General features: G+C 44.8%; 1 protein-coding gene across 3 annotated transcripts in view; it reads right to left on the minus strand.

Annotated features, from left to right (window-relative positions):
* Positions 1-25416, minus strand: part of syde2 (synapse defective 1, Rho GTPase, homolog 2 (C. elegans)) — a 73526-nt gene extending 48110 nt beyond the window's left edge. The window contains exons 1-2 of one of the 3 annotated variants that reach the window (XM_029707921.1): positions 22771-25416; positions 3593-4339 (exon numbers count right to left, since the gene is read on the minus strand). In XM_029707921.1, coding sequence (XP_029563781.1) covers positions 3593-4339; positions 22771-25012 — 2989 coding nt within the window. In that variant the 5' untranslated portion in view covers positions 25013-25416. The remainder of the gene's footprint in view (positions 1-3592; positions 4340-22770) is intronic. The other 2 variants (XM_029707922.1, XM_029707920.1) reach the window with 2 other exon arrangements.
* Positions 25417-27249: the final 1833 nt, after the last annotated feature.

Consider the following 27249-nt stretch of genomic DNA (forward strand, 5'->3'; position numbering starts at 1 on the left):
AATAGCTTAGTTTTAATTGGTTATAATCAGTGTCTGTGGCTATTCCAGCATTCATGTGCTGGAACACTGAGACCCCCCTCAGGCCCTGGCCTAAGCCTAATCCTGATCCTGCATGTAAAGTCTTACATGACTGAGACTTTGGCCACTCAGCATGTGATGTCACTGTGAGCCGGGGCTTTGTTGTTACCCATTGGCCGAGCTCTAGCTGTTGGCCGCCACCTGTCAATCAACGCTTGTGTTATGTCACTCACTCTCACAAAAAAGGTTCAGAGAGAGGATGTCCCCTCAGAACACATTGTTTTGGAGGGAATGTCCCCAAGACAAGACTGGAGATGTAAGATGAAGGAGGTTCCAAAACATTTGCTGTTGTTCACTCAAACAAATGTAAAAAGTGTTTTAATACTTTTAAAACTTCTAACCAACTAGTATTACCAATAGATATCTGGTAGTTTGCTCTTTTCACTAATACATTTAGTCAAAGTGAAGTGAGCAACACCAGTGCACGTGTCAGGCTTATTATGACTTTCATAAAGAACTTCTGTTGCTATGGCTGCTGCCAATTATGCGGAAGGGATAAGTATATCCTTGCTATTCAGCTTCGCTTTGCGTTCAACAACCAGAAAGCTCTTTTGCGTGCCATAGAAGACAGTAGTTAAAAGTCATAATTATGGGTTCACTTCAAGATTTGTCAAAATGTCCAAACAACCGTGTTGCCACATCAGAGCACTCAAAAGAAGAAGTAAAAAAATAAAAAATACAACGTATTAAGAGAGTTGTGTAGGAGCTGTCATCACAATATCTCTGCCCAGAGTGGGTGAAAACGCACTTTGGTGCTGAAATTTCAATTCCTTATGTGAAGACAAATACCATTTTTTATGTTCTGAATCGTTCAGTGGGTTTTTCCCTAACATACTAACATTATATCCAAAAAGTAGTAACCTAATACACCAGATAATAAGTACTGAGCTCTGTTGACATAGCGGTGCAGGTTTCTCGTAAACACTTTTGATGATTTTACATTTTGTGGTCGTCGTCTTCAAAGCAAAATTAGCATGACATGAGCTGAAATAAATGTAAAAGGCTTGAAAATAAAATGCTTGCTATATGCTGCTCAGTGCTCTGTTGACATTTCACAGAGATACACTTGTTTTGATGCGCTATCTTCGAAAAAGAACAGAAATTTCAAATTAAACGTATACTAAAATATGAAAATACTACGTCATGTCTCTAAATCGATATCCATCTTACCTCTATATTGTTTTATGTCCTGCGGATTTGAGAAGAAAGATGAGCCTGTCCGGTTGCCATGCAGATGTTATTATTGTACAGAATCCAGCCTTACTGACGCAAAGCAATTTTCCAGATTTTTTTTTACCACTTTTTTTCTCTTACCTCCATTGATTTAGTCACCCTAATTCTGGCCATGCTACAAGGGTAAAAACTTCAATAAAGTTTGGACAGATTATGATAGAGACAAGAAGTTGGTCAAAATATGCATTTTTGATTTGACACCCTACATAATAGTTAAAATCATGCTGCGCAGTCTCAACACTGAAACATACACACACACACACACAGGCCTCAAATTTCCCAGCAATGACGCCTAAAATAATTAATGTCTTGCGGCCAAAGTGGCCATTGTGCCCTTGGGCTGAATATAATAATTCCTTTCCTTTCTCCCGGCTGCCAATCCCCACGCTCCGAAGCACCTCTCACTCACTTGGGTCTCTCAAATATCTACATTCTTATTAGCCAATGCCCGTCACATGATCTGGTCCTTCTCACAGGCTCCAAAGTAGGCTACAAGTGAAGACACACCGGGGATGCAAAGGTGCGCATCCTTCTTATCCAATTCCGAGGTGCATATTGAAGATGTTAGAAGAATTGTCCACATTTACTTTTCGTCAGCCAACAAGATGAATAACGAACAGCAAAAGCACTAGCCTATGTAAAAACATTGACATATTCTATTGGTCAGCTTGTCCTTCTGTGCGAGAAAAAAATATTCTAAACATACTCTGGGACAGTTCTGGGACGCGATAGATCCCAAAGTAATTCAACCTCTGTACATAAAACAAAAACTTTAAAAAGCAATGAGGCTGATGCAACAGATCAGAATGTTTAAGCTTAAAATGTTGATAAACTATTTCAACAGGACATCGACCGAAGCACACAGCCAAGACAACGCAGGAGCGGCTTTGGGACAAGACGCAACAACTAGCATGGGTTGGTAATATGACTAGGATTGTGCCTTTGGCTGCTGGACAATGAAAGAAAGTTGACAACATGAAAGAAATACTGGTTTCAATTACATATGAGGAAGTGTTTATAAAAGAATCCCCTTAACATTCCTATGGTCGGAACATGGTAAGACATGCCTCATAAAATGGAGGAAAAAAACGGGACAGCAACAAATTCTAAAAACCTGTTTTTGCTTCGTCATTATGGGGCATTGTGTGTAGATTGATGAGGAATAATTTTATAATCTATTTTAGAATAAGGCTGTAACGTAACAAAATGTGGAAAAGGTCAAGGGGTCTGAATACTTTCCAAATGCACTGTATGTCGACAGAATCAAGCCTTTATTAAGAATGATCCTAGATTATATTTGCCAAACATGACCGGTGTTTAGCCTATATATACAGTATATGTAATTAAAAGTCTCATTAAAGTGTGGCAACATTTTCTGGCGCCTCCCTCATGTCAGCATCGGTCTGATGCTGACATGAGGGAGGCACACTTTAGATGTACTGTAGGCTAATTATTTATGTACATTTACATAGACCTATGTTTTTTAAGAGAATATCAACTGTTTTTCTGTTTTCAAAGCAATTTAATTGGCTATTTTGGTTAATGGCCTTGGTGCCCTAGCAGATAGCCTTGGTGCCCTAGCAGATGGCCTTGGTGCCCTAGCAGATGGCCTTGGTGCCCTAGCAGATGGCCTTGGTGCCCTAGCAGATGGCCTTGGTGCCCTAGCAGATGGCCTTGGTGCCCTGGTAGATTGGGAACCTCTTAAGGCCAAATGGCCTTACCACTAAAATCACAAAATTCCAGGCCTGCCACCCACACACACCCAGTGTATTTTGAATGCTTTCAGACAATGCGATGAATCACAATAAATAAACAAATTGTGCACTGAAATGACAAAAAGTGAACTTCAGTAAATTGGTTAACTCGGACAGCCCTAGTCTACAGCGTTGCTTAATCCCGGGAATGACCTTCAGTCAAAAGACAAAAATATTTATTCCCTTCAGGAATGCCAACTAATTCCACCTGGCTAACTAATGTCTGGCTGGGTTTAGCTAGCCTAATGACTGACACCACTATGTAGAGATATGATTAGAGAGAGGAGAGGTATGTGTGTGTGGGTGGTGTCTCAAGACTGATTGAAAGACTGATTGACTGAGAGACAGATAGATAGACAGACAGACAGACAGCCGCCGGCACTAAGTTGAGGAAGGGAAAGAGGTGAGTACAGAGAAAGAGGAGAAAGGGATAGTAAAAGAAAAGAAAAGAAGAGAGAAAGTAGATTAGAAAGAGAGTAAGACTAGGAGGAGGGAGATGGATAGATGTAGTTCTAGAGGTTATTTACCTGCAGCTGTGGCTCTGCTGGAACTGGATGGCCCCTCCTCCTGAGGTTTGCATGTGAGCAGCATCTGTCTGTGCAGCTGTACCGATGGCTCCATGGAATGTACAGCATTCCCCTGCTGACTCCCCTCTCCACCTCCACCTCCGCCACCCAGGCTCTCCCCCACACCCTCCAGGTCAGGGCTGCAGCCTTCCAGGGTCCGTCCGGCCCCCCCTTCCCGGCTGGGCCTCCTCTGTGCCTCGAGGGCTTGGGGCTCCTGGGGCCGCGTAGGGACCATCAGTCTGACCTGGGGGATGGCGGTGGGTCTGTAAATGTGAGTCAGCTCTGGTTCTTCATCCTCAGGGATGGGGTTGTACCAGATCTCCCCCTCATCATCCGCATCATTCTCCTCGGCCGGGTCCACACACCTGGGCTGGGGCCCAATGCGGGCGTGGCACATGCTCACCTGGGGTAGCTGCAGGCGGAGGGGCCGAGAGGGCGGCGGTCCGGGGGGTTTTAGGTACTCCGGGGAGGGGCTAGGAGGGGGTCGGGGTGTGTGTCCATGTCCATTGTCCTCCTCTGCTCCCAGAATGCACTGGGAGTCGTCCTGGGTAGTGTGATGCGGCCTCCCAGAGCTCTGCTGGAGCCAGTTGCGTTTCTTGGAAACGGTGATGGTGTTGAGTGGGGGTCTCCATAGTGACAGCTCGCTGGCCTTGCCCTCGCCAACCTCGCGCCTGTCGGAGTAGGAGGAGTGGACATTCTCTATCAGAGCTGCAGGAGAGAGAGAGTAAGAGAAAGAGAGAGAGAGCGAGCGAGAGAGACATGTCAGACTGCAGAGCAGGAGAGACTGAGGCTGTATCTGAAATGGCATCCTATTATCTGGTCAAAAGTAAAGCACTAGTATGTAGGGAATAGGGTGCCATTTTGGGCGCATTCTGATATCTCACTGCCACCATCTGCTCACCTGTATCCCTTCATACAGGAGCCTTAAGACACAAAGAGGTATTCTGGCAACTATCACCATGGAAACGGTGGGGGATGTTTTATAACCTGTTGAATCATAGCCTCCCACTTGTTTTCTAAACCCAACATTTGATTACCTGATTATATTTGCCTTGCGAGGATAACGTTGTGTCTTTGTTACTTTAAATGAAAACATCTCTATCATGAAACCATAGGTGACTTACCAACAGTGACTTACCTGGCCTTCGGATAGTGAAATGTGTAGGGACTTTCCCCTCTCTTCTCATGCTCACATACAACCACACACGCTACTCAAACTCCAAACACATCATCTTTCTTCACGTCTGTATTTCACCTCTGATAGTCAGAATGAGAAATGTGTTTTTTGGTATTTTTCTCCACTGCTGGTTCTGCTATATTTTGACTAAAACACAAACCGTCATTATTACGTGGCAGGCCCTGCAGGCCCCTTGGAACACTAACGCCTCGCAACACTGGCACATCCCCTCCAATGACTTCCCATCTCTGGAATGTCAGCTTGGGGAATGTGCGAGCTCAGACCTAACGGAAAATCACACAGAGAGAGACGGGATAGAGTCAGAGCTCCCTTAAACAGAGCGGGGGGAAAATCTGAAAAATCACAGCCGCCGTGACAGTAGTGAAAATAGAGGTGCCAGGGATCAGGAGGATGAGGAAGGGATGGAAGGTGAGGAGGATGGGATGAAGGGATGAGGCAAATGGGATGGAGGGTGAGGAGGATGGGATGAAGGGATGAGGCAAATGGGATGGAGGGTGAGGAGGATGGTTTGGTCAGTTGACATAAGTACAACCAGCGGCGATATGAACATCAATAGGGATAGATAAAAATGTGGTGACATTTTTCAAAGGGTTCAGAAAGTACCATCCCCATTCAACGCAACAAGAGATGTCTCTGTGTGTCTGTACAGTTTGCAGCTCTGTGTGTACAGTTTACCTAACCGATAATAAAAAGAGAAGCCAAATCTCTTACAAATCGCAAAGCAAGTAACCCTGCAAATCATGCAAAGATTGTTTGTCTGACAGGTCTTGTTTTTCCGCAGGCAGTGTTGACAAGCCATGGGCTGATGAGCAGATGCTGCCTGCTGGGAAAGAGAGAGGGAAACAGACAGGCTGGATCTGAGTGCTGAGAGCTGGGTCCTGTTGCAACACGCATCGCATGGCAGTCTTCTCTCTGTAAAGACTGTTTTGATACGTGCCTTCTCCTCTCAGCCCAGACGAGCCCCTCCACAGTAGACGCTAATGACAAGTTCTCTTTTCCTTAAGGAAACAGATTTCCTGCAAGCTGCGCTACAATCACCAAATTACAGACTGGATACTGAGAATGTTTTCACTTATAAAACAAAATACATAGGGTCCAGAGTTGGGTGTTGGTGTGTGTGTGTGTGTGTGTGTGTGTGTGTGTGTGTGTGTGTGTGTGTGTGTGTGTGTGTGTATGTGTGTTTGTGTGCAGGGTTGAAGAAGTGTACTATTAAAAAGTACCAGCGTGTCAGAATAAATCGTTTATTTTTAACCAGTGCAATCAAATTAGTGGAACTTAAGCAAACAGAAATCACATGGCCTGTAAAGTTGCGTAAGGCAGCTATTCCGAGTTCACTAGATTGAAACTAAGTTTCTTTTTTGCTTGGCTGATTTTATTGACATGGGCCCTAAAGGCACAGTGTGTGTGTATGTGTGTGTGTGTGTGTGTGTGTGTGTGTGCGTGCGTGCGTGTGTGCGTGTGTATGAGTGTGTGTGTGTGCGTGCGCGCGCGCATGGGCTATGGTGAGGGACTAGAAATCCACTGAGATTAGTTTCCTGAAAGTCAAACTCTCTGAGCTGTGGCTTGGGTTTCCTCTCCTCACATCTACACTGAATGACTGCACTTTATTAACTCTTAAAGAAAGCAACTGTTGACTGTGAAATAATTGCTGACATCTCCTGTACCCAAATCCCTTAAACCGAGCCTTAAAGTTGAAAGTTTCTATCACCAAAACAGACTGTGAATTTCATGACCCCCCCAAACATATTTGTGCAATTAACTATGATAGAACTTAAAATGAATTAATCCATCATAGCGTCCATTGGTTCAGCCTACATGCTATTATATAAGATGCTTAGCAATAAAGCTAAGGCACAAGGGGGTGTTGTATATGGTCAATATACCACGGATAAGGGCTGTTCTTATGCACGACGCAAAGCAGAGTGCCTGGATACAGCCCTTAGCAGTGGTATATTGGCCATATACCACAAACCTCTGAGGTGCTTTATTGCTATTATTAACTGGTTACCAACATAATTAAAGCAGTAAAAATACATGTTGTCATACCCGTAGTATATGGTCTGATATACCATGGCTGTCAGCCAATCAGCATTCAGTGCTCAAACACCCAGTTTATAATGGCATATAAAACAACTTTCATTGGTTTGAACAGAAGCCACTTCATAATACAGTGAGGGAAAAAAGTATTTGATCCCCTGCTGATTTTGTACGTTTGCCCACTGACAAAGAAATGATCAGTCTATAATTTTAATGGTAGGTTTATTTGAACAGTGAGAGACAGAATAACAACCAAAAAATCCAGAAAAACGCATGTCAAAAATTATATAAAATTATTTGCATTTTAATGAGGGAAATAAGTATTTGACCCCTCTGCAAAACATGACTTAGTACTTGGTGGCAAAACCCTTGTTGGCAATCACAGAGGTCAGACGTTTCTTGTAGTTGGCCACCAGGTTTGCACACATCTCAGGAGGGATTTTGTCCCACTCCTCTTTGCAGATCTTCTCCAAGTCATTAAGGTTTCGAGGCTGACGTTTGGCAACTCGAACCTTCAGCTCCCTACACAGATTTTCTATGGGATTAAGGTCTGGAGACTGGCTAGGCCACTCCAGGACCTTAATGTGCTTCTTCTTGAGCCACTCCTTTGTTGCCTTGGCCGTGTGTTTTGGGTCATTGGCATGCTGGAATACCCATCCACGACCCATTTTCAATGCCCTTGCTGAGAGAAGGAGGTTCTCACACAAGATTTGATGGTACACGGCCCCGTCCATCGTCCCTTTGATGCGGTGAAGTTGTCCTGTCCCCTTAGCAGAAAAACACCCCCAAAGCATAATGTTTCCACCTCCATGTTTGACGGCGGGGATGGTGTTCTTGGGGTCATAGGCAGCATTCCTCCTCCTCCAAACACGGCGAGTTGAGCTGATGCCAAAGAGCTCCATTTTGGTCTCATCTGACCACAACACTTTCACCCAGTTGTCCTCTGAATCACTCAGATGTTCATTGGCAAACTTCAGACGGGCATGTATATGTGTTTTCTTGAGCAGGGGGACCTTGCGGGCGCTGCAGGATTTCAGTCCTTCACGGCGTAGCGTGTTACCAATTGTTTTCTTGGTGACTATGGTCCCAGCTGCCTTGAGATCATTGACAAGATCCTCCCGTGTAGTTCTGGGCTGATTCCTCACCGTTCTCATGATCATTGCAACTCCACGAGGTGAGATCTTGCATGGAGCCCCAGGCCGAGGGAGATTGACAGTTCTTTTGTGTTTCTTTCATTTGCGAATACTCGCACCAACTGTTGTCACCTCCTCACCAAGCTGCTTGGCGATGGTCTTGTAGCCCATTCCAGCCTTGTGTAGGTCTACAATCTTGTCCCTGACATCCTTGGAGAGCTCTTTGGTCTTGGCCATGGTGGAGAGTTTGGAATCTGATTGATTGATTGCTTCTGTGGACATGTGTCTTTTATACAGGTAACAAGCTGAGATTAGGAGCACTCCCTTTAAGAAACCTGGGAGCCAGAAATCTTTCTGATTGAGAGGGGGTCAAATACCTTTTTCCCTCATTAAAATGCAAATCAATTTATAACATTTTTGACATGCGTTTTTCTGGATGTTTTTGTTGTTATTCTGTCTCTCACTGTTCAAATAAACCTACCATTAAAATTATAGACTGATCATTTCTTTGTCAGTGGGCAAACGTACAAAATCAGCAGGGGATCAAATACTTTTTTCCCTCACTGTACACTCTGATCTCCATAGGGGAACACACATACATTAAAGAGAGAACAAAACCGCCAGTGCACTTCTCTGATTCCAACTTCAATTCAAACAGACTGAATCTACACACTTCAAGGATATAACAAGCATCTTAGAAAGTGCTTGGCCACTGAATATTTACTACGACTAAGCCAGGAATCTGTTTACATTGAGCGAGCCAACAAAGTTTTTGCATTAGCTCGGCTTAAGCTAATGTCTTCTTGGAAGGGATGGTGTGTTATCTTTAGCATGGGCTGAGTAATGTGACTGACATGTTAGCTTTAGCATGTGCTGAGTAAAGTAAATGGCATGTTAGCTTTAGCATGTGCTGAGTAAAGTGACTGGCATGTTAGCTTTAGCTTGTGTTGAGTAAAGGGAGATTGGCTGTTAGCTTTAGGACATTTTTACATTGACAAAAGTTCAAGGAGATTCTCGAGAGGTATCCAATAAAATCCTGAGAATAGACTTATTACTGTATTGTAAACTTGCAAACTTGTCACGTCTGGACAGCTACCTCTGGAGTTCGTGCACACTTGCCCGACAACACTCCCCTCCAAACACGGCAGTCTCAACAGAATTGTCTTGTTGAACCCAACACTCCTACAGTAAAAATAGTAATAGCAGAGCAATGTTTTTGAAACTGCTAAAATGTATAGACATTTTCATTATATTTGTGACTTCTTATATTGAGTTTTCACCTGAAGCTAAGCTATGGCAACAATTTCAGAATGGAACAGGCTGTTACTGAAGTATCAGGTGAAAACTCAATATAACAAGTCACAAATATAATGAAAATGTCTATACATTTTAGCAGTTTCAACAAAAAAAAATTCATCTCACTGGTGAGAAAAAAATGGGAATCTCGACTGGACAGTGGGAAGACCTCGTCCAGGCAAGGTATGATCTAGCTAGCTATGCAAGCAAGCAAGAAGCTGATTTATTCCCCAGAGAATTATCAATGCTTTTAGTCACAGTGAGCTTTTTACCTCATATAAAGACTTCTATGATATTGATCAACGGAAGCCTGGTATTCAAACTTTTTCAGTGGGTACCCCATTTTTTCAGACAATTTCTGGAGACCCCATTTTTTTCCCCAAACATTTTTCGTGACCCCACCTCACCCCAAATCTAATGACACAACCTTAAAATCAGTACATTTAGATTTTTATCTCAACAAATAACCTTCAATCCATTGTACTTTCATCTCTTATCAAAATGAAAACATGTATAAATACATTTACTCATTAAAACTGTATGTTTCAAATTATCATTCTCAAAAAATTGTGTATATTATCCCATTCAATAATCTGTAGTCTTAATTTATTGTACATTATTATACATTTTTGGGGACGCCCCCACTGCAGTTCCCCCGTTTTAGCTAACATCCGCATTCGGCTAACTAGCTAATGCAGCTATTATGATGTAGCTAAGGAGAATGCAGAAATAATTTTGTTTAGCTTGCTACCTACCATAAGCTCGCATTGTTGAATAGTTTGCATGGCTAATGGCTACTGTGATGTTTACGGTAAGTTGGAGCTGCAGAGCAAGAATGCCACGTTGCCAGCCTCAACGAAATGTAAGGAAGACAAGGATGTCATGTAAATTGAAACAGTTGATGTACATATTATGTCAATTGAAATCTTGTCGCAGTGCCTCTGCTTAAACTTTCGTCAGTGAGAATAGGCTCATAGCATGGGGATGGCATGTTAGCGTTAGTGCTAGCCTTAGCTCAAGTTGAATTAGAGGCTAGCCTAGCGTGAGTTGAGCTGGTCACTGCAGAGCTGTCTCCTTTAAGGGGTCTTCCATAACAGAGGGAGCGTGTTCCAACATGTAGGACATTCCAGACCACAGCTCCTCTAGATTTACAGGTTTCTCTTCAACACCTCTGACACCTTCATCATGCATGGCACGGCACCGCCTTCCTCTAACACTCCTCCGTCCCTTTCCTACTATGTCTCTAACCATCACATTCAAACTGTAAACGCATATGCCATTCATATCAAACAAAAAATACTCTTGATGTAGGTCACAACCTTTGCCATGGAGCCTCAAGCAGTGGAAAGAACCAACTGAAAAATAACTTGTGCAGGTTCTAGAACACCAGTGACATATGAAAAAGTTACTCCAATCACACATCAACTCAGTAAACTGTAGGGATTAATATTCTTCAGAAAATCACCCAAGTTTCAATACCGGGAATAATTCATATTTATCCACATTGTGGATACAGCGAAAATCACAGCGAAAATCTGAAGTGTCCATTTAAAGTGTTTAAAACCAAGATACTGTATGGTCACTATGCCAGGGTTCTCCCAAATAAGAGGGGCACTGTACCACCTCGCCGGCTTGGCTGCGGCACTATGTAATGATTTCAGAGCAAATTAAACTGATATTTAGTAATGATAGAGTAACTATCTTTGATCGACAATGACATTGTTGTGAATTGCAAAACAGACCGTTCATCAATTTTGAACGTTATGTTCCTCAATTCAGTGCATTTCAGCAGTAGGCTATCCCGACACAGAGCGAGCTCAACATGCACAGAGAGCCCCCCGAGTAAAGCGTTGTCGAATCATACACATTTTGTAACGGCAGTAACAAAAGTCAAATGACCAAAGTTGCTAAGCTTGCTAAATAACTTCCATCAAAGAATGACAGAATATCTCCTATATTTGGCAAAATCGGGTTGATGGTTATACATATCAGTTTAAATAGTGGAAATAGTTTAAATATCAAGGTATCTTAACCTGTTTTAAAAATATCCATATCTACTTTCATACCGTTTACCGATCACATATTCTCTACTGAAGCTCTCATATGGGCAGCAAGTATGAGACAGCGCAGAGAAGCGGGGGAAATGTTATATCGCTATTTTGACATACATTGGCAAGCGATATGCTTTGATAATGCAACCTATGGATTATAGAAAAAATTAGGAATTGTCATGCGAGACAGGATTTTGGGTTTCAGTGGGATTGGGACTGGACAGGAAAATAGCCTAGGCTTTAGGACAGGAAAATATAGAATTTTCCCTCATGCCTCTATGAATTGTTAACAGACTTTGTCTGTGACAGAGATGCCTATGTAGTGAATTCTGCATTTGTGACTGTCTGCAGTCACAATAACAGCTCAAAGAGGCATACGTTATTTTATAGGCTATATGGTTTCCTGTAGGGTTTATTAACTGCATTCAGGTCACGTGTGTAGTACGGCAGTGTCAATTATGCGTGTGCTTTGAATTTATGGCAACTTTGTATGAAGTAAATACTCTAGGCTAAAGGCTACCATGCATCATTGGTAGCCTTGTCTACATGGACAAGTTCTGGCCTGGTTTAGATCTTATCTGTCGGAAAGATATTAGTTTGTCTCTGTGAATGGTTTGTCCTTTGACAAATCAATTGTAAATTTCGGTGTTCCTCAAGGTTCCGTTTTAGGACCACTATTGTTTTCACTATATATTTTACCTCTTGGGGATGTCATTCGAAAACATAATGTTAAATTTCACTGCTATGCGGACGACACACAGCTGTACATTTCAATGAAACATGGTGAAGCCCCAAAATTGCCCTCGCTAGAAGCCTGTGTTTCAGACATAAGGAAGTGGATGGCTGCAAACTTTCTACTTTTAAACTCGGACAAAACAGAGATGCTTGTTCTAGGTCCCAAGAAACAAAGAGATCTTCTGTTCAATCTGACAATTAACCTGGATGGTTGTACAGTCGTCTCAAATAAAACTGTGAAGGACCTCGGCGTTACTCTGGACCCTGATCTCTCTTTTGAAGAACATATCAAGACTGTTTCAAGGACAGCTTTTTTCCATCTACGTAACATTGCAAAAATCAGAAACTTTCTGTCCAAAAATGACGCAGAAAAATTAATCCATGCTTTTGTTACTTCTAGGCTGGACTACTGCAATGATCTACTTTCCGGCTACCCGGATAAAGCACTAAACAAACTTCAGTTAGTGCTAAATACGGCTGCTAGAATCCTGACTAGAAACAAAAAATGTGATCATATTACTCCAGTGCTAGCCTCCCTACACTGGCTTCCTGTTAAGGCAAGGGCTGATTTCAAGGTTTTACTGCTAACCTACAAAGCATTACATGGGCTTGCTCCTACCTATCTTTCCGATTTGGTCCTGCCGCACATACCTACACGTACGCTACGGTCACAAGACGCAGGCCTCCTAATTGTCCCTAGAATTTCTAAGCAAACGGCTGGAGGTAGGGCTTTCTCCTATAGAGCTCAATTTTTATGGAATGGTCTGCCTACCCAGACTCAGTCTCAACCTTTAAGTCTTTACTGAAGACTTATCTCTTCAGTAGGTCCTATGATTAAGTATAGTCTGGCCCAGGAGTGTGAAGGTGAACGGAAAGGCTGGAGCAACGAACCGCCCTTGCTGTCTCTGCCTTGCCGGTTCCCCTCTTTCCACTGGGATTCTCTGCCTCTAACCCTATTACAGGGGCTGAGTCACTGGCTTACTGGTGTTCTTCCTTGCCGTCCATGGGAGGGGTGCGTCACTTGAGTGGGTTGAGTCACTGACGTGGTCTTCCTGTCTGGGTTGGCGCCCCCCCCTTGGGTTGTGCCATGGCGGAGATCTTTGTGGGCTATACTCGGCCTTGTCTTAGGACGGTAAGTTGGTGGTTGTAGACATCCCTCTAGTGGTGTGGGGGCTGTGCTTTGGCAAAGTGGGTGGGGTTATATCCTGCCTGTTTGGCCCTGTCCGGGGGTATCATCGGATGGGGCCACAGTGTCTTCTGATCCCTCCTGTCTCAGCCTCCAGTATTTATGCTGCAGTAGTTTATGTGTCGGGGGGCTAGGGTCAGTCTGTTACATCTGGAGTATTTCTCTTGTCTTATCCGGTGTCCTGTGTGAATTTAAATATGCTCTCTCTAATTCTCTCTTTCTCTCTTTCTTTCTTTCTCTCGGAGGACCTGAGCCCTAGGACCATGCCTCAGGACTACCTGGCATGATGACTCCTTGCTGTCCCCAGTCCACCTGGCCATGCTGCTGCTCCAGTTTCAACTGTTCTGCCTGCGGCTACGGAACCCTGACTTGTTCACAAGACGTGCACCCTCGACAACTACTATGATTATTATTATTTGACCATGCTGGTCATTTATGAACATTTTAACATCTTGACCATGTTCTGTTATAATATCCACCCAGCACAGCCAGAAGAGGACTGGCCACCCCTCATAGCCTGGTTCCTCTCTAGGTTTCTTCCTAGGTTTTTGGCCTTTCTAGGGAGTTTTTCCTAGGGAGTTTTTCCTAGCCACCATGCTTCTTTCACATGCATTGCTTGCTGTTTGGGGTTTTAGGCTGGGTTTCTGTACAGCACTTTGAGATTTCAGCTGATGTACGAAGGGCTATATAAATACATTTGATTTGATTTGATCAGCCTATTTGGATAATGTGCTATTTAGAGAACAAGCGATAATCGGCCGAGCCGATATATCGGGCCGATATTGGCCTTTTCTAGTCTATTGGCAATCGATCCTTCTTTATCGGCTTAGCCGATAGTCCCTCTACATAGCAAAACTGCTGCTAGGCCAGCCGCAACTTACCGCCTGAGCCACGAGCACTGCACAATCCCGAGGAATGTCTAACTGGGAAAATCAGCAGCAGCAAGCAGCAAGATAAATCATTCTCCAACAGAAAGTTGCAGTATTGAGAAATGCATGAATAGACACAGTGGCCAAAATCGAACTCCTGTTGCAAATATTAGTTTAGTACATTCACTAATAATAAGGCTTGTGTTGATGTGCCCGGACATGCATGCAATAAGCTAGATAGCTAGCTAGCTAAGCAGATAGCTATGTGACCTGTTAGCAAAGATTACGATAACTAACCCTTTCATCTGTGGCGTTAGATAGCTATCTATATTAGCTACTATGCTAGCTAGCTGGCTAGATAAACATGGTGCTAATATATCAGATAGGAGCTAATAGCCAACATAGTTAGCTAACGTTAGTGGGTTATCATTTTGAACATGCACCATTTCCGGCAACGAGCCATGTTATCTATTTACTGTTGTGCTGATCTGACCAACCACAATCGTATCGGTAAATTGACAGTTAATAGTTGGATTAGATGATTGTCATAATAGAGAAAGAAGGAACTGTTTTAAAATGCCTAAATAAAGGTTGGCAATAGGTGTAGCTACCTAAGAATCTTCCTGCATGCTTATGGACCAAAAAAGCTGTAGATCAGCACGTGTGTGTACCTTCTCACTTTGCGAACTATGGGAAGATTTGAGTCATTCAGACAGAACATGCATCGTGCATTTTCCTACCATCGCTCTCCTTGTTAGATATTATGCCCATTTATGGCTTGATAAGAAAATGCCATCGCTATTGAACTAGTTCTCATAGTAGCAGTAAACAGCAGTAAGTGATATGAGTGATGGAGAGAGATGTGAGGAGATGTGAAAGGGAGCGGAGTTAAAGCTTCGCTCTATCCCATCGTAGCAGTAGGATCAAGTTACAACCTGCAATTTCTTGACAGATAGCTGAACTAGCCAATTGAATTGTTTAGAATTTCGTTCTGGCAGCTGAGCTGTTAAGAGATGCGTCCTGACAGCTGAAAAAACAAACAAATCCTAGTCAAAGATAATGAGAAAAAATACTAGTTTCATAAGCACCAGTGGTCCCTAGTGATGCACCGATATGACATTTTTGGCCAATACCGATATCCGCTATTTTCCTTACCCCCCCAAAAAACGATACCAATAACCGATATTTAACATTTTTGTGGCCTTTTAAGCATTCTAGTACAGTTAAATAGTTAACACACACACATGGACGCAGCGATCTAAGGCACTGCATCTCAGTGCAAGAGGCATCACTACAGGGTCTGGGTCGAATCTAGGCTGTATCACATCCGGCCAAGATTGGGCGTCCCATAGGGTGGCGCACAATTGGCCCAGCGTTGTCCAGGTTTGGCCGGGGTCGACCGTCATTGTAAATAAGAATTTGTTCTTATTTGAATTCTCTAGTTAAATAAAGGTTATACACACACACCACACTGACCAAAAAGTTATTTTGTTAGCATTTACTTTTGTCCCCATTATCAGTAAAACATAATCAAGACCTATTTCTTTCACTTACTTGCTGTGCTGTTTTGTTGTTCATTTGTTCAGTCGTTTCATTCTCAACCAGGATTTCATCAAACATGAGAAGTTTCAGCTCTGTCTGGCCGTGGCCTCTCTTCCTCGGTGCGCACTGTCACTGTGTCCGTTTCCATCTTGTCCAGATGTGTCAGTAACATTTCACGTAAACCCTGTTTCTTGTCTGCATCGAAGTAGCGGTCCTTGTACATAGCATGAAGCTTGGTGGTGGCACAGTAAAGAGAGAATGCCACCGAACCGCTTGTTCACAGCCTGTGTCGCCAGTTTTGTTGAGCAGGCGTTTTAATGCCATAAGAGGGTATCATGTCTGCTGCAGGTGCAAATTATGAGCTTATTTCTCCAGTCAGTTGTTCGAATGGAGCTAGCTAGTGTGTTCATGTTTCCAAGTTTCCAACATATTCTCAAATGCCATTGAAATGGCAGCAGGGACATATGTATGACAACCAGGACATTCATGAGCATGAAATATGACTTTCCTCAGTACTAAATCCACAATGACCCACTGTGCTGTCAGACTCAGCATGCTCATGGGGCCCATATCGTGAAGCTAATAGCAGTGACGCTATTACTGTGTAACTCCGGTAGGGCAATACCTGAAAAAAAGCGCAGTTGGTAACGTTAGTATGTACGGGTGCTCGACCAGTCGGCAAAAGCTAACATCACCCACGACAGAGAACGGTTGATTGTCAAGGGCAATGAATTCTATTATCTTGGCGTTAATGGATTTCGCCTTTGACTTGTCTCGCTGAAATGTTCTTACTCTTTCAAATGAATGCTCGACTTGTTGACTGCTCGATCCACACAGCAGACATTGTGGGCTAGGTTAGGAATGCTGTGTTGCATGTGCAGCGCCAGATTTTACGCGGCGTCATTACGTCATGTACCTACATTATATAGGTATGCACGTCAGCTTTGACATCAGTTTTTGCACATCGGTGTTAAACTAGACATCATGCCGATGTCGATGTTGGCATTTTTATCTAATATCGTCCGATTCCGATATCTTCACCGATATAGCGTGCATCCCTAGTGATCACACATCACGATCACAAATCAAATCATGAAATTACTTTGGACCCATAGATGTTCTTCTTTATCCTCAAATTAACAGCAATGGCTATATGATGTCCTTCCATATAGGTGTGACATGCGGGAGTGGTGCTTCTTTGCAAATGCTGTTGATCAGTAGGATAATATTAAGTCCCAAATGGAAGACAAACAGATTGTTTGTCATCTGTAGCACCATAGACTCCACTGATCACCCAAAACAAGCTCAATAACTCAATGCATGCACACACTCCTATTGAATATGCATTCACCTGTATTGTGAATAGGCCTATGCCATCTTCATTTACCTAGTTTATCAAGACATTTACCATTCAAATGAAATGATTGCCATTTTGTTGTTATGTATAATTGGCCATCAGCCTCCTTGACACCCAAAAATCGGCATAGGTCCTAAATAATCCAGAATGGTCGCTTTCTGGTGTGTTTTCTTTTGAGGAATTGCATTCGTGCCATATTGGGGGAAAATGTAATTTCTCAGGTCTTGTCATTTTATTTTTTCAAGAAATGTGAAGAGAGTTCCAGGGAATGTCCTGGGATTCCGGTTAAACATGTTAATTCATAGTAAACTGTGTGAGAACTAAAGCAGTGGTGAAAAACACTTAAACTGGGTCAACACTTCCTCGATATAGACGTATGACTTCTCCCTTATAAACCTAATCTGTGAGAACGCAGTGTGTGTGTGTACGCTGTATGTGTGTGCTGTGTGTGTGCGTGCCCTAACCCGACCCTGAGATAACGTTAGTGCACTCTGCGCTGATTGACACAGCTTGCCAAGACCTGAGCCTTCCTTCGCCCTTGGCTTCTAGTTGGCATGAGAGTCCGGTAACCTTCACCACTAGTGTCCACAGTGGTCACCACACACACACACACACACACACAGGCCAATTAAAAGTCATGCAGACTGAGACCTGTGTCTCAGAGAGTGGCATGCCTGCCCAATGAACACCCAAGACCTTAGGGGTAACAGATGGCCTGGGCAAATAATGTAGTGTGTGTGTTTGTGTGAGTGTGTCAGTCAGTCCTCTTCCCTGCCGCCTGTTGCAGGGGTGAGAATTGGAAATGGTGTCACTCTCCCGGTCACATAGAATGCCAACAGAAAAAACAACAAGAATTCCACCTTATCATTGTTCCTATTCTCTCCGACCTATTCATTCATACTGCTATCTCCTCTTCTTTGGAATCTTAAACTACAAAAACACATTAAAAAAACATAACTTCCTGCCTGAGACATCACATGAAAATGAAGATGCGGGTGCTTGACTTTGACTTGGCAGAGTCATCAGACAAACTCTGAGAGTATATCGTATTATGATTAGTATTTGACTCACCCTCCACATAAAGATGTCTGGCTCTGCTACCATGATGCTGCTTCCTCTATCTCATTCATCATCTGATCTGTCTCTAGTATCACAAACAGCAGACAAGAGGAAGCATTGTACCTGGTAATCTGGAACTGGTGCTATGAGTGTTTATGAGAGAAAACAGTGCAGCTCAGTAACAAGACTTGGCTTTATGCAGACACAGAGAGCGACGCAGTCTTAACACGACTTAACAGTGGAGGGAATCTGGCAAAGAGGATCAGATTAAATATTTCCTGCCTATTTGATATTGTAGCCACTTTAATACATTAACAAGAGCAGGGGAGATCACTTTACCTTGGGTTATATGTTACAGCAAAAGGGTTATGCCACAATTATGGAAAGCATCAGTGATTTTAACCAATTATGAGGAGGCATTGACTACTAATTGTCTACTAATTGTTTGATGTCATTGGAATCACTTATCTTCCTGTATCTTTTTTCTTTCTTTTTACACAGAAATGTGCCATTTTCACAGTATGTTGATGTTGGGGTGCTGCTGGACATCATGAATATGAAGTTGACATGTTTTAAAATGTCCCTATAAGACCAGATATATCACCTGTAGAAAGTATGACATTTGCATATAAATTATTTGTGAAGCATATATGTCAGCCTTATAAAGGGTTTATGAAGCCTTTACGCCTTGTATATTATATATTATGACCTCTGACAAATATTACCGATAATCCCAATTCAGATGTGTGACTTCCAATAAGGTTCATATCCAAAGCATGCAGACAGAGGCTGGTTATTACTCTCTCACGAGGGGATCAGGCTGAGACATAACAGGTACTGACAAAAAGAGGAAATCAAATCTTCAAAGTTCAAACAGCAGTCTGGGACCCCCAGAGCTGGGCCTTTCACCCTACTGGCTGGCATGGCTATTGGTCTACAGCAGGTTTGATTTATCCCCATTCCTTTGAGCCCCTTCAGCCCCAAACTGACGAAAACAAAGATACTGAGTAGTGACCTACTGCCTGCATGCTACACATGGTAGTAGACACCTGAAGATAACTGAACTCAACACAACTCAGCCAGTGTTTGTCCCAGCGTACCATTCTAGATCTCCCCTATCTTTCTTAACCATCAACAATGTCGTGGTGGTCCCTCCTCACACACACGCACGCACGCACACACACACGCACGCACGCACACACGCACACACACGCACGCACACACACGCACACACATACACACACATGCACACACATGCACACACTCACACACTCACACACACACACACACACACACACACACACACACACACACACACACACACACACACACACACACACACACACGATGAGCCATCTAACAACTTCTCAGCACTCTATTTTAACCTACTTCCCAAGACACTCAGTCACACACACATCACTGTGAATAGCACATTGTGGGTGATGAATATACAGGGGGATTTCACACTAATTATAAAAGTACAAAGATGCCATACAGACACTTTAAAAGGACTGTCGTCAAATCTATTTTACACTCCTAATCAAATGCATTATATTTATGACTTCAAAGTGCGTTCTAATTTCCAATAAATAAACCAGGAGGGGGATAAATGGGGATCACTTTTAGCGTGTCAGCCAAGACACATATAAACATCTGCATAAATCAAAAGAGCGCTTATAAAAGGAACGTTTATAGTCTAAGTTTATAGTCACGCTTTGAGAGGTTTTGGCATTACTTTTTTTAAATGGCTCTTTGTGGAGCAGAGAGAGAGGAGAGAGAGATCTAGTGAGAGAGAGGGGCCCACAGGGGTAAGATAAGCTCTGGGGCTGACCTTAATAAATACTTCATCGCTGCCCATTTTGTTCATTCATACTAAAGAATTAAGTAACAGGGAGCAAACAAGTTAAACAACAGGATTGGCATTCTAAATATTCACTCCCAGGTCCTTTTAAAATGCAAGTTACCATGGAACTTATGAAGGAAGGAGGGGGGGACATGACAGTGAATAAAACAACCTACAGGGAGAGAAGCCTTCTTTTCTCCTCCCAGGTCCCAGAGCTAGTCTTTCTATACATCCCTTTTCATACACCTAGTGGCTTCTATGTCTCTCTGTCCTCTCTTTCCCTGTCTTCTCCTGTTTGTCGACTTCAACAGGTATGGTTAGACAGTGGAAAAGTGCAGAAGAGGCTGAACTTTTCTATGATGAGAGAAGAAGAGAGTAGAGTAGACAAAGATGAATAGAGAGACAGAGAGGGAAAGACAGAGCGAGATGGAGAGAGAGAAACAAAGGGAGAGAGAGAAAGAGAGACAGAGACATGAGAGATGAAGACAGAGAGAAACAGAGACATGAGAGATAGAGAGAGGGAGAGAGAGAAACAGAGATAAAGATATGAGAGATGGAGAGAGAAAAAGAGAGAAAGTAGAAAGCTAGCAGCCAAACCATCTTCGGAAGAGCCAACAGCTGCCCCCCCCCTCCCTCCCTCCCTCTCCTCCTCACTCTCTCCCCCTCTCCCTCATCTCTCCCCTCCCTCCCCCTCACTCTCTCCCCCTCTCCCTCATCTCTCCCCCCTCCCTCCCCCTCACTCCCTCCCCCTCACTCTCTCCCCCTCTCCCTCATCTCTCCCCCCTCCCTCCCCCTCACTCCCTCTCCCTCACTCTCTCCCCCTCCCTCCCCCTCACTCTCTCCCCCCTCCCTCCCCCTCACTCCCTCCCCCTCACTCTCTCCCCCTCTCCCTCCCTCCCCCTCACTCTCTCCCCCTCTCCCTCCCCACGCTCCCCCTCTCCCTCCCTCCCCCTCACTCTCTCCCCCTCTCCCTCCCCACGCTCCCCCTCTCGCTCCCTCCCCTCACTCTCCTCCCCCTCTCCCTCCCTCCCCCTCACTCTCTCCCCCTCTCCCTCCCCACGCTCCCCCTCTCCCTCCCTCCCCCTCACTCTCTCCCCCTTTCCCTCCCTCCCCCTCACTCTCTCCCCCTCTCCCTCCCCACGCTCCCCCTCTCCCTCCCTCCCCCTCACTCTCTCCCCCTCTCCCTCCCTCCCCCTCACTCTCTCCCCCTCTCCCTCCCCACGCTCCCCCTCTCCCTCCCTCCCCCTCACTCTCTCCCCCTCTCCCTCCCTCCCCCTCACTCCCTCCCCTCTCCCTCCCCACGCTCCCCCTCTCCCTCCCTCCCCCTCACTCCCTCCCCTCTCCCTCCCCACGCTCCCCCTCTCCCTCCCTCCCCCTCACTCTCTCCCCCTCTCCCTCCCTCCCCCTCACTCTCTCCCCCTCTCCCTCCCCACGCTCCCCCTCTCCCTCCCTCCCCCTCACTCTCTCCCCCTTTCCCTCCCTCCCCCTCACTCTCTCCCCCTCTCCCTCCCCACGCTCCCCCTCTCCCTCCCTCCCCCTCACTCTCTCCCCCTTTCCCTCCCTCCCCCTCACTCTCTCCCCCCTCTCCCTCCCCACGCTCCCCCTCTCCCTCCCTCCCCCTCACTCTCTCCCCCTCTCCCTCCCTCCCCCTCACTCTCTCCCCCTCTCCCTCCCCACGCTCCCCCTCTCCCTCCCTCCCCCTCACTCTCTCCCCCTCTCCCTCCCTCCCCCTCACTCCCTCCCCTCTCCCTCCCCACGCTCCCCCTCTCCCTCCCTCCCCCTCACTCCCTCCCCTCTCCCTCCCCACGCTCCCCCTCTCCCTATTTCTCTCCCTCCTCCTCTCTCACCCTCTCTATTTCTCTCCCTCCCTCCCCCTCACTCTCTCCCCCTCTCCCTCCCCACGCTCCCCCTCTCTCTCCCTATTTCTCTCCCTCCTCCTCTCTCACCCTCTCTATTTCTCTCCCTCTCCGCTGCAGTCCGGAGATCACACTCTATATCTAGCCCTGCACCAGTGAGGGTCAACAACAGCACCCGGTACATGTGGCCTATCACCCTATTTACCCTGGATGAGGCTCAACCCACCAGTCATACACATACCATGGAACACCAACCTGACACACACACTTACACACACACACACATCCGTACCAACCATAGAAAATATCACAGGGAAACAACAAGAAAGAGATGTCACCTCACCAACTAAACCTTACAACCTGCGAAAGTAGACGTGTATCCCATTTCCTTAAAAAAAAATTGGTCAGCAGATGAAAGGACAGGTTTTATGGTAATACCATAATAACATGGTAATATCAAAACAGGATATCCATTTGTGTTTCATGATACAGATGTTTTCATCTCAAATGATGGTCTCAAACAAACATTAATACACATTATACATTTCATTGTTCAAGAGTCATTTTCATACATACATACCCACCACAACCATTATCACTGTTATCAACACCATGAGACTACAGAGTGAGTTAGTGGTTATTGTTACTACTACAGTGTGGCCCACTATAACCAACGTTCTATTCAGTGTTAAAATGGAACCTACATTAGTGTGTGAAGAAAAAGAGCCAGAACCCGCCACCAGTTAGACTAGAGAATCCTACTAGGAAAGCAAAGGGGACGGTCAGACAGGGATTCATTCATTCCGTCCCTTTGCTTTGCATCCAGAGGGAGAGAAAGTGAGACCACCACCACCACCAGACCAGACGGAGTAGTTTAATATGGGTGAAGGAGGATGGAGGAGGAAGACAGGGGGGAGATTCCCTGGACCGCAGAGTGGCTCCACCAGGGGGGCCACCACCACCACCTCCCTTCCTACCTGACTGATGCAATGCCTGGCTCTGGCATGGGACCACAGCGGCGGGTATGGCCCCGTGAACTCTGGTCATCAGGGCTGCTGGTTTAGATCCACCTGGAACTGAGCTGGCCTGGCCCTGGCTGGGCCGTGGTGCACTATCCAGCCCACCGTGGGTGCCATGGGGTTGGGGCATGGAACCCGCGATGCGCTGCTTCATCTCCGAAGACAACAGACGGCCTTTGTGCATCCACTCCTGCATCTTGTTGACGGTGACACCATGGGGCTTGGCAGAGCCTCCCCGGTCCCATGCGCTCATCTCTCCATCTCGCTTGCTGTTACCACCCTGCTGGGTGTCTGCGTTGTCGGACGACCCAGTGAGGCTGTTGACCGAGCCACTACTCTCGTTCAACTTGAAGTCTTCACCGGTGTCTTGAAGCAGGTCGTCGCTGCTCGTGCCACCATCGTAGCTGGCCTGTTTCTCAAACGGGTCAGAGTCTCCAACAGCCTGTGGCCTACTTGCTCCATCCCCATTCTCACAGGCCCCAACAACAGCAGGGCTTTGGGAACCGAGGGCCTGGACGCAGGGCGCATTGTGATCACCACTGCGGTATTTGATAGCTCTGTCACTAGTGGAACGCAGTAAGGGAGGCCCAATCCTGCTAGCAGATAGATTCACGAGGCTCTTGCTAATGAAATTCTTTTTGAGACTTGAATTACCACGGTTTTCACTCAGCAGGCACAACAGGATGGAGTCTGTGTCAGACACCTGTTGGACACTGTGCTCTTCCGATGACCAAGCATCACTGTCCATGTGCTTGATGGACAACCGTGAGCACATGCTGTCCCGAGAGTGACTGGAGGAACTTGCCTGATCTATAAAACCGTTGACACTGACCTGACCATCAAAACTAATATCATGCATGGTGTTTATAAGAAGGTAATACGCCTCTTTCAACTGGCTCCGTAGTCTGTCTGTCTCCTGCGCACTGTCGCTGATGACTTGCCCTTTTGGAACATCCTTTCCCGACTCTATGGCTTCTATTTTATCAGAGCTTTTTCTATCATTTGGACCTAATGACTCAGATACATAAAAGGGAAGAATTACATTATCATAATAATCATCATCCTCGCTATCTAGAGAGTAGTGTCTGAGTGTTCCTTCTCTTGCGCATATGAAATGGGAGGCCACGTTAACGTCACATATCTCCAATTCAGTGGGGAAAAATGTCGGGCTCTGCAAATGGGTCACCCTAATGTTGTCCCCTGTAAATTCAGGCGAGCTCCCGTAACTCTCTATGTTTCTAATCACAATGTTTTCCTCGGTGTAATTACTGTCCGGATGATGCGCACACGGGATACCCGGCGGACACATTTGCGTCCCGTTAGTTGTAACATTTGTTTTCAATATTTGGTTGTGGCCAGGATGCACGTTTGCCGTAACTTTTAAATCATTTATAGACCTCTGCCCGTTGTCTGCCTTGTAGTTGTACACAGTTTGATGGCAGGAGTCGTCTGCCTGCCGGTGGCTTACTCGAGTCTTTAGATCTTTGTCAAAGCAGACATTTGTTCCATTACTCTTTGATGCAGGATAGTGGCCATTTGTCATTTTAACTACCCCATCAGGCCTTCTGTGGTATATAATGTGATTATTAGGACTATTGCTCCCAAACCCTATTGAATCCCCTGCGCTATACTGTCGCGGAATGGGGACAAAGTGTTTTCTCTGTTCGTGCGGTCTCCCTATGTGTCCTTGTTGTAATTGTCCAGAGAAGTAGCCGGGCCCTTGTTTATGGATTCTGATCATCTCGTCTCTATCGTTCCCCTCGTACTGAGTTGCTCTTTGAAGTGAGACCCCCAAGAGTTCCTCATTTACTCGACCCCTAATCCCCGAGCACCCGCTACCCTGATTGTCCCCCGGCCCCCGGCTAGTGTTTATGTGCATGTTAACTGAAGCCTCGTACTGCTGGGGAAACTCACTCGTCTCAACAACTCCTACCGTGCTCTGCTCTTGATCTAATCCAACCTTGTTTACTACAATGCCGTTAACGTAACTATCGTTACCTCTCATGATGTTGTCTGTCAGACAATGTAACTCTGCGAACATTACTACTGGACGAGTTTGGCCGTCTGGGTTTTGAGAAACTTTTCCTTTACCTGCTCTGCCCCCATTAGTCGCAGCGCCGTATCCACCAGCCGGCGTCCCTTTCTTAGATTTCTTCCCCCGAAGTTTTGCTAATAAATTCCTCCGCAGAGGATCAGCCATTCCTTCCTTTCCACCGGTGTTTCTCCAGTTTCAGCACACGCTCTCAGATGGGTAGAGATCGAGTTTGAGCACCCTTTCTGCGGACAAAACTCGCCGGGCGTGCAGAGTCCTCCCCATTCTCCACTGTCACCTCAAAACTGTCCACCTCGGCCTCACTGACTGGCTTTAGCTAGTTAGCTCACTTGCTCCACTGCGCCTCTCTCTCTTCTCTCTCCGCTCTCCGGCCCCTTCCTCTCTGCGCTCTCCGACCCCCCTTCCTCTCTGCGCTTGCTGTTCAAATATTTGGAATATTTTCTGGCGGGGGTGATAGGCGCATTGCGCAAACTCGTACGCAAGCAGTATAATATTTCGCTGCCTGCTACATTGTAGAACTTCACGACAATATGTTAAGAATTTGTCAACATATGGCTGCGTTTACATAGGCAGCCCAATTCTGATATTTTTTTCTCACTATTTGGTCTTTTGACCAATCAGATCAGCTCTGAATAAGAGCTTGTGCTGTGAAAAGATCTGATGTGATTGGTCAAAAGACCAATTAGTGGGAAAAATATCAGAATTGGGCTGCCTTTGTAAACGCAGCCTAGTATGCCACTGACACAACATGTGCCATTGTATCCTAGAGGCAACATGTGACAGATTAGTAAATCACTGGTTACATTCCAGTGAAGCTATAAACGCATGAATAAATCCCCACTGAGTCCATATAGGTGTAGTCAAAATAGGCCTAATAATAATAATAATACATAATAATATTAAGTAATAAGCCAGTCCAGAATCTATAACAACTCATAGCTATAATGTTTTAAACTGTGATAAGTGTTTATTAGCATCATGTTTGTCAATCTCAAGATCTTTTCTTGACATTTTCTATTAAGGTATCTTTACGTTTACTCAAGTATGACAATGAAGTAGTTTTTCCACAAAAGCACAGAGAAGGATGATGGAATTAACTCTGTCTACAAAGTAGCCTATTGCGTGCCTGCATCAATCAACTGTAAAACACTTGATTTCTTATGGAGTTCTCATCATTTATGCCTTACAGTTTCTGTATTTTCTTTCTATATTACATATATTTGTATGTTACTACCTGTACTTACACAGAAGATACAATGTATTTACACAAGTTAATATTCCCTTTTAGTCTGGAATAAGACCTATGTGAGGTGGCCAGGATTTGATTAGATTTTTTATTTAACCTTTATTTAACTAGGCAAGTCAGTTAAGAACAAATTGTTATTTACAATGACGGCCTACCCCGGCCAAACCCTAACCTGGACGACGCTGGTCCAATTGTGCGCTACCCTATGGAATTCCTTCTTTCTAAGTGAAAATCCTTTTTCACATTCAAATCCCAGTCCTGACATGTTTTCTGAAAGTACAGGACCATGAGCAGTAAAGAGCCTCTGATCAGGCTTTAAATCAACACCTTCACTGATAGATAGCTATGAAGCATTTCAGCAGAGACACATCTGTCTTCTGCCTGCTGCAGAGGGAAACATGTTGGACAGAGTGTCCATACAGATAAATATGATTCTTCTTCTGCCTGCTGCAGAGGGAAACATGTTGGACAGAGTGTCCATACAGATAAATATGATTCTTCTTCTGCCTGCTGCAGAGGGAAACATGTTGGACAGAGTGTCCATACAGATAAATATGATTCTTCTTCTGCCTGCTGCAGAGGGAAACATGTTGGACAGAGTGTCCATACAGATAAATATGATTCACTTATTTTTTGCCTGCGCTACAGACAGCTATATTGGTCTGCTAATATATATATATTCATTTAGAAACAATGTGATGAATTTTCAGGAGAGAGAGGGAGTGAGAGAAAGAGAGGGCATTTTACTCTGTATGCAGACCACCACAACATCAACTGTACATAACTATTTCGATTTTTCAGGCGGTGCTGCAGAATCCTCAGCTCCCCTACTTCTATGCAAGTAGTCCTGAACAAAGTCTGGAGAGACATCTTCTCCTCAGTATGACTCCATATTTAGAGGAATAACAACACAGTCTCTCTAGCCTTTCTATGTTAAAGAGGATTTCTCATCATGCTAACATCAGCTAAAAACGTCATCCAAAACCCACTTGACCACAGGCAAAAGGGGCAGATTTTTAGGAGCTCCTATTGCTCTTGTAGAATATTAGCTCAAAAGTATTGTGGAGCTCCTGCACCTAAATATAAACAGTACCGGCACCCAAAATGAGTACCGGCACCAATTTCAGTCCAAGTCAGG

This window comes from Salmo trutta, chromosome 22, assembly GCF_901001165.1.
Source record: "Salmo trutta chromosome 22, fSalTru1.1, whole genome shotgun sequence".
Classification (NCBI taxonomy): domain Eukaryota; kingdom Metazoa; phylum Chordata; class Actinopteri; order Salmoniformes; family Salmonidae; genus Salmo; species Salmo trutta.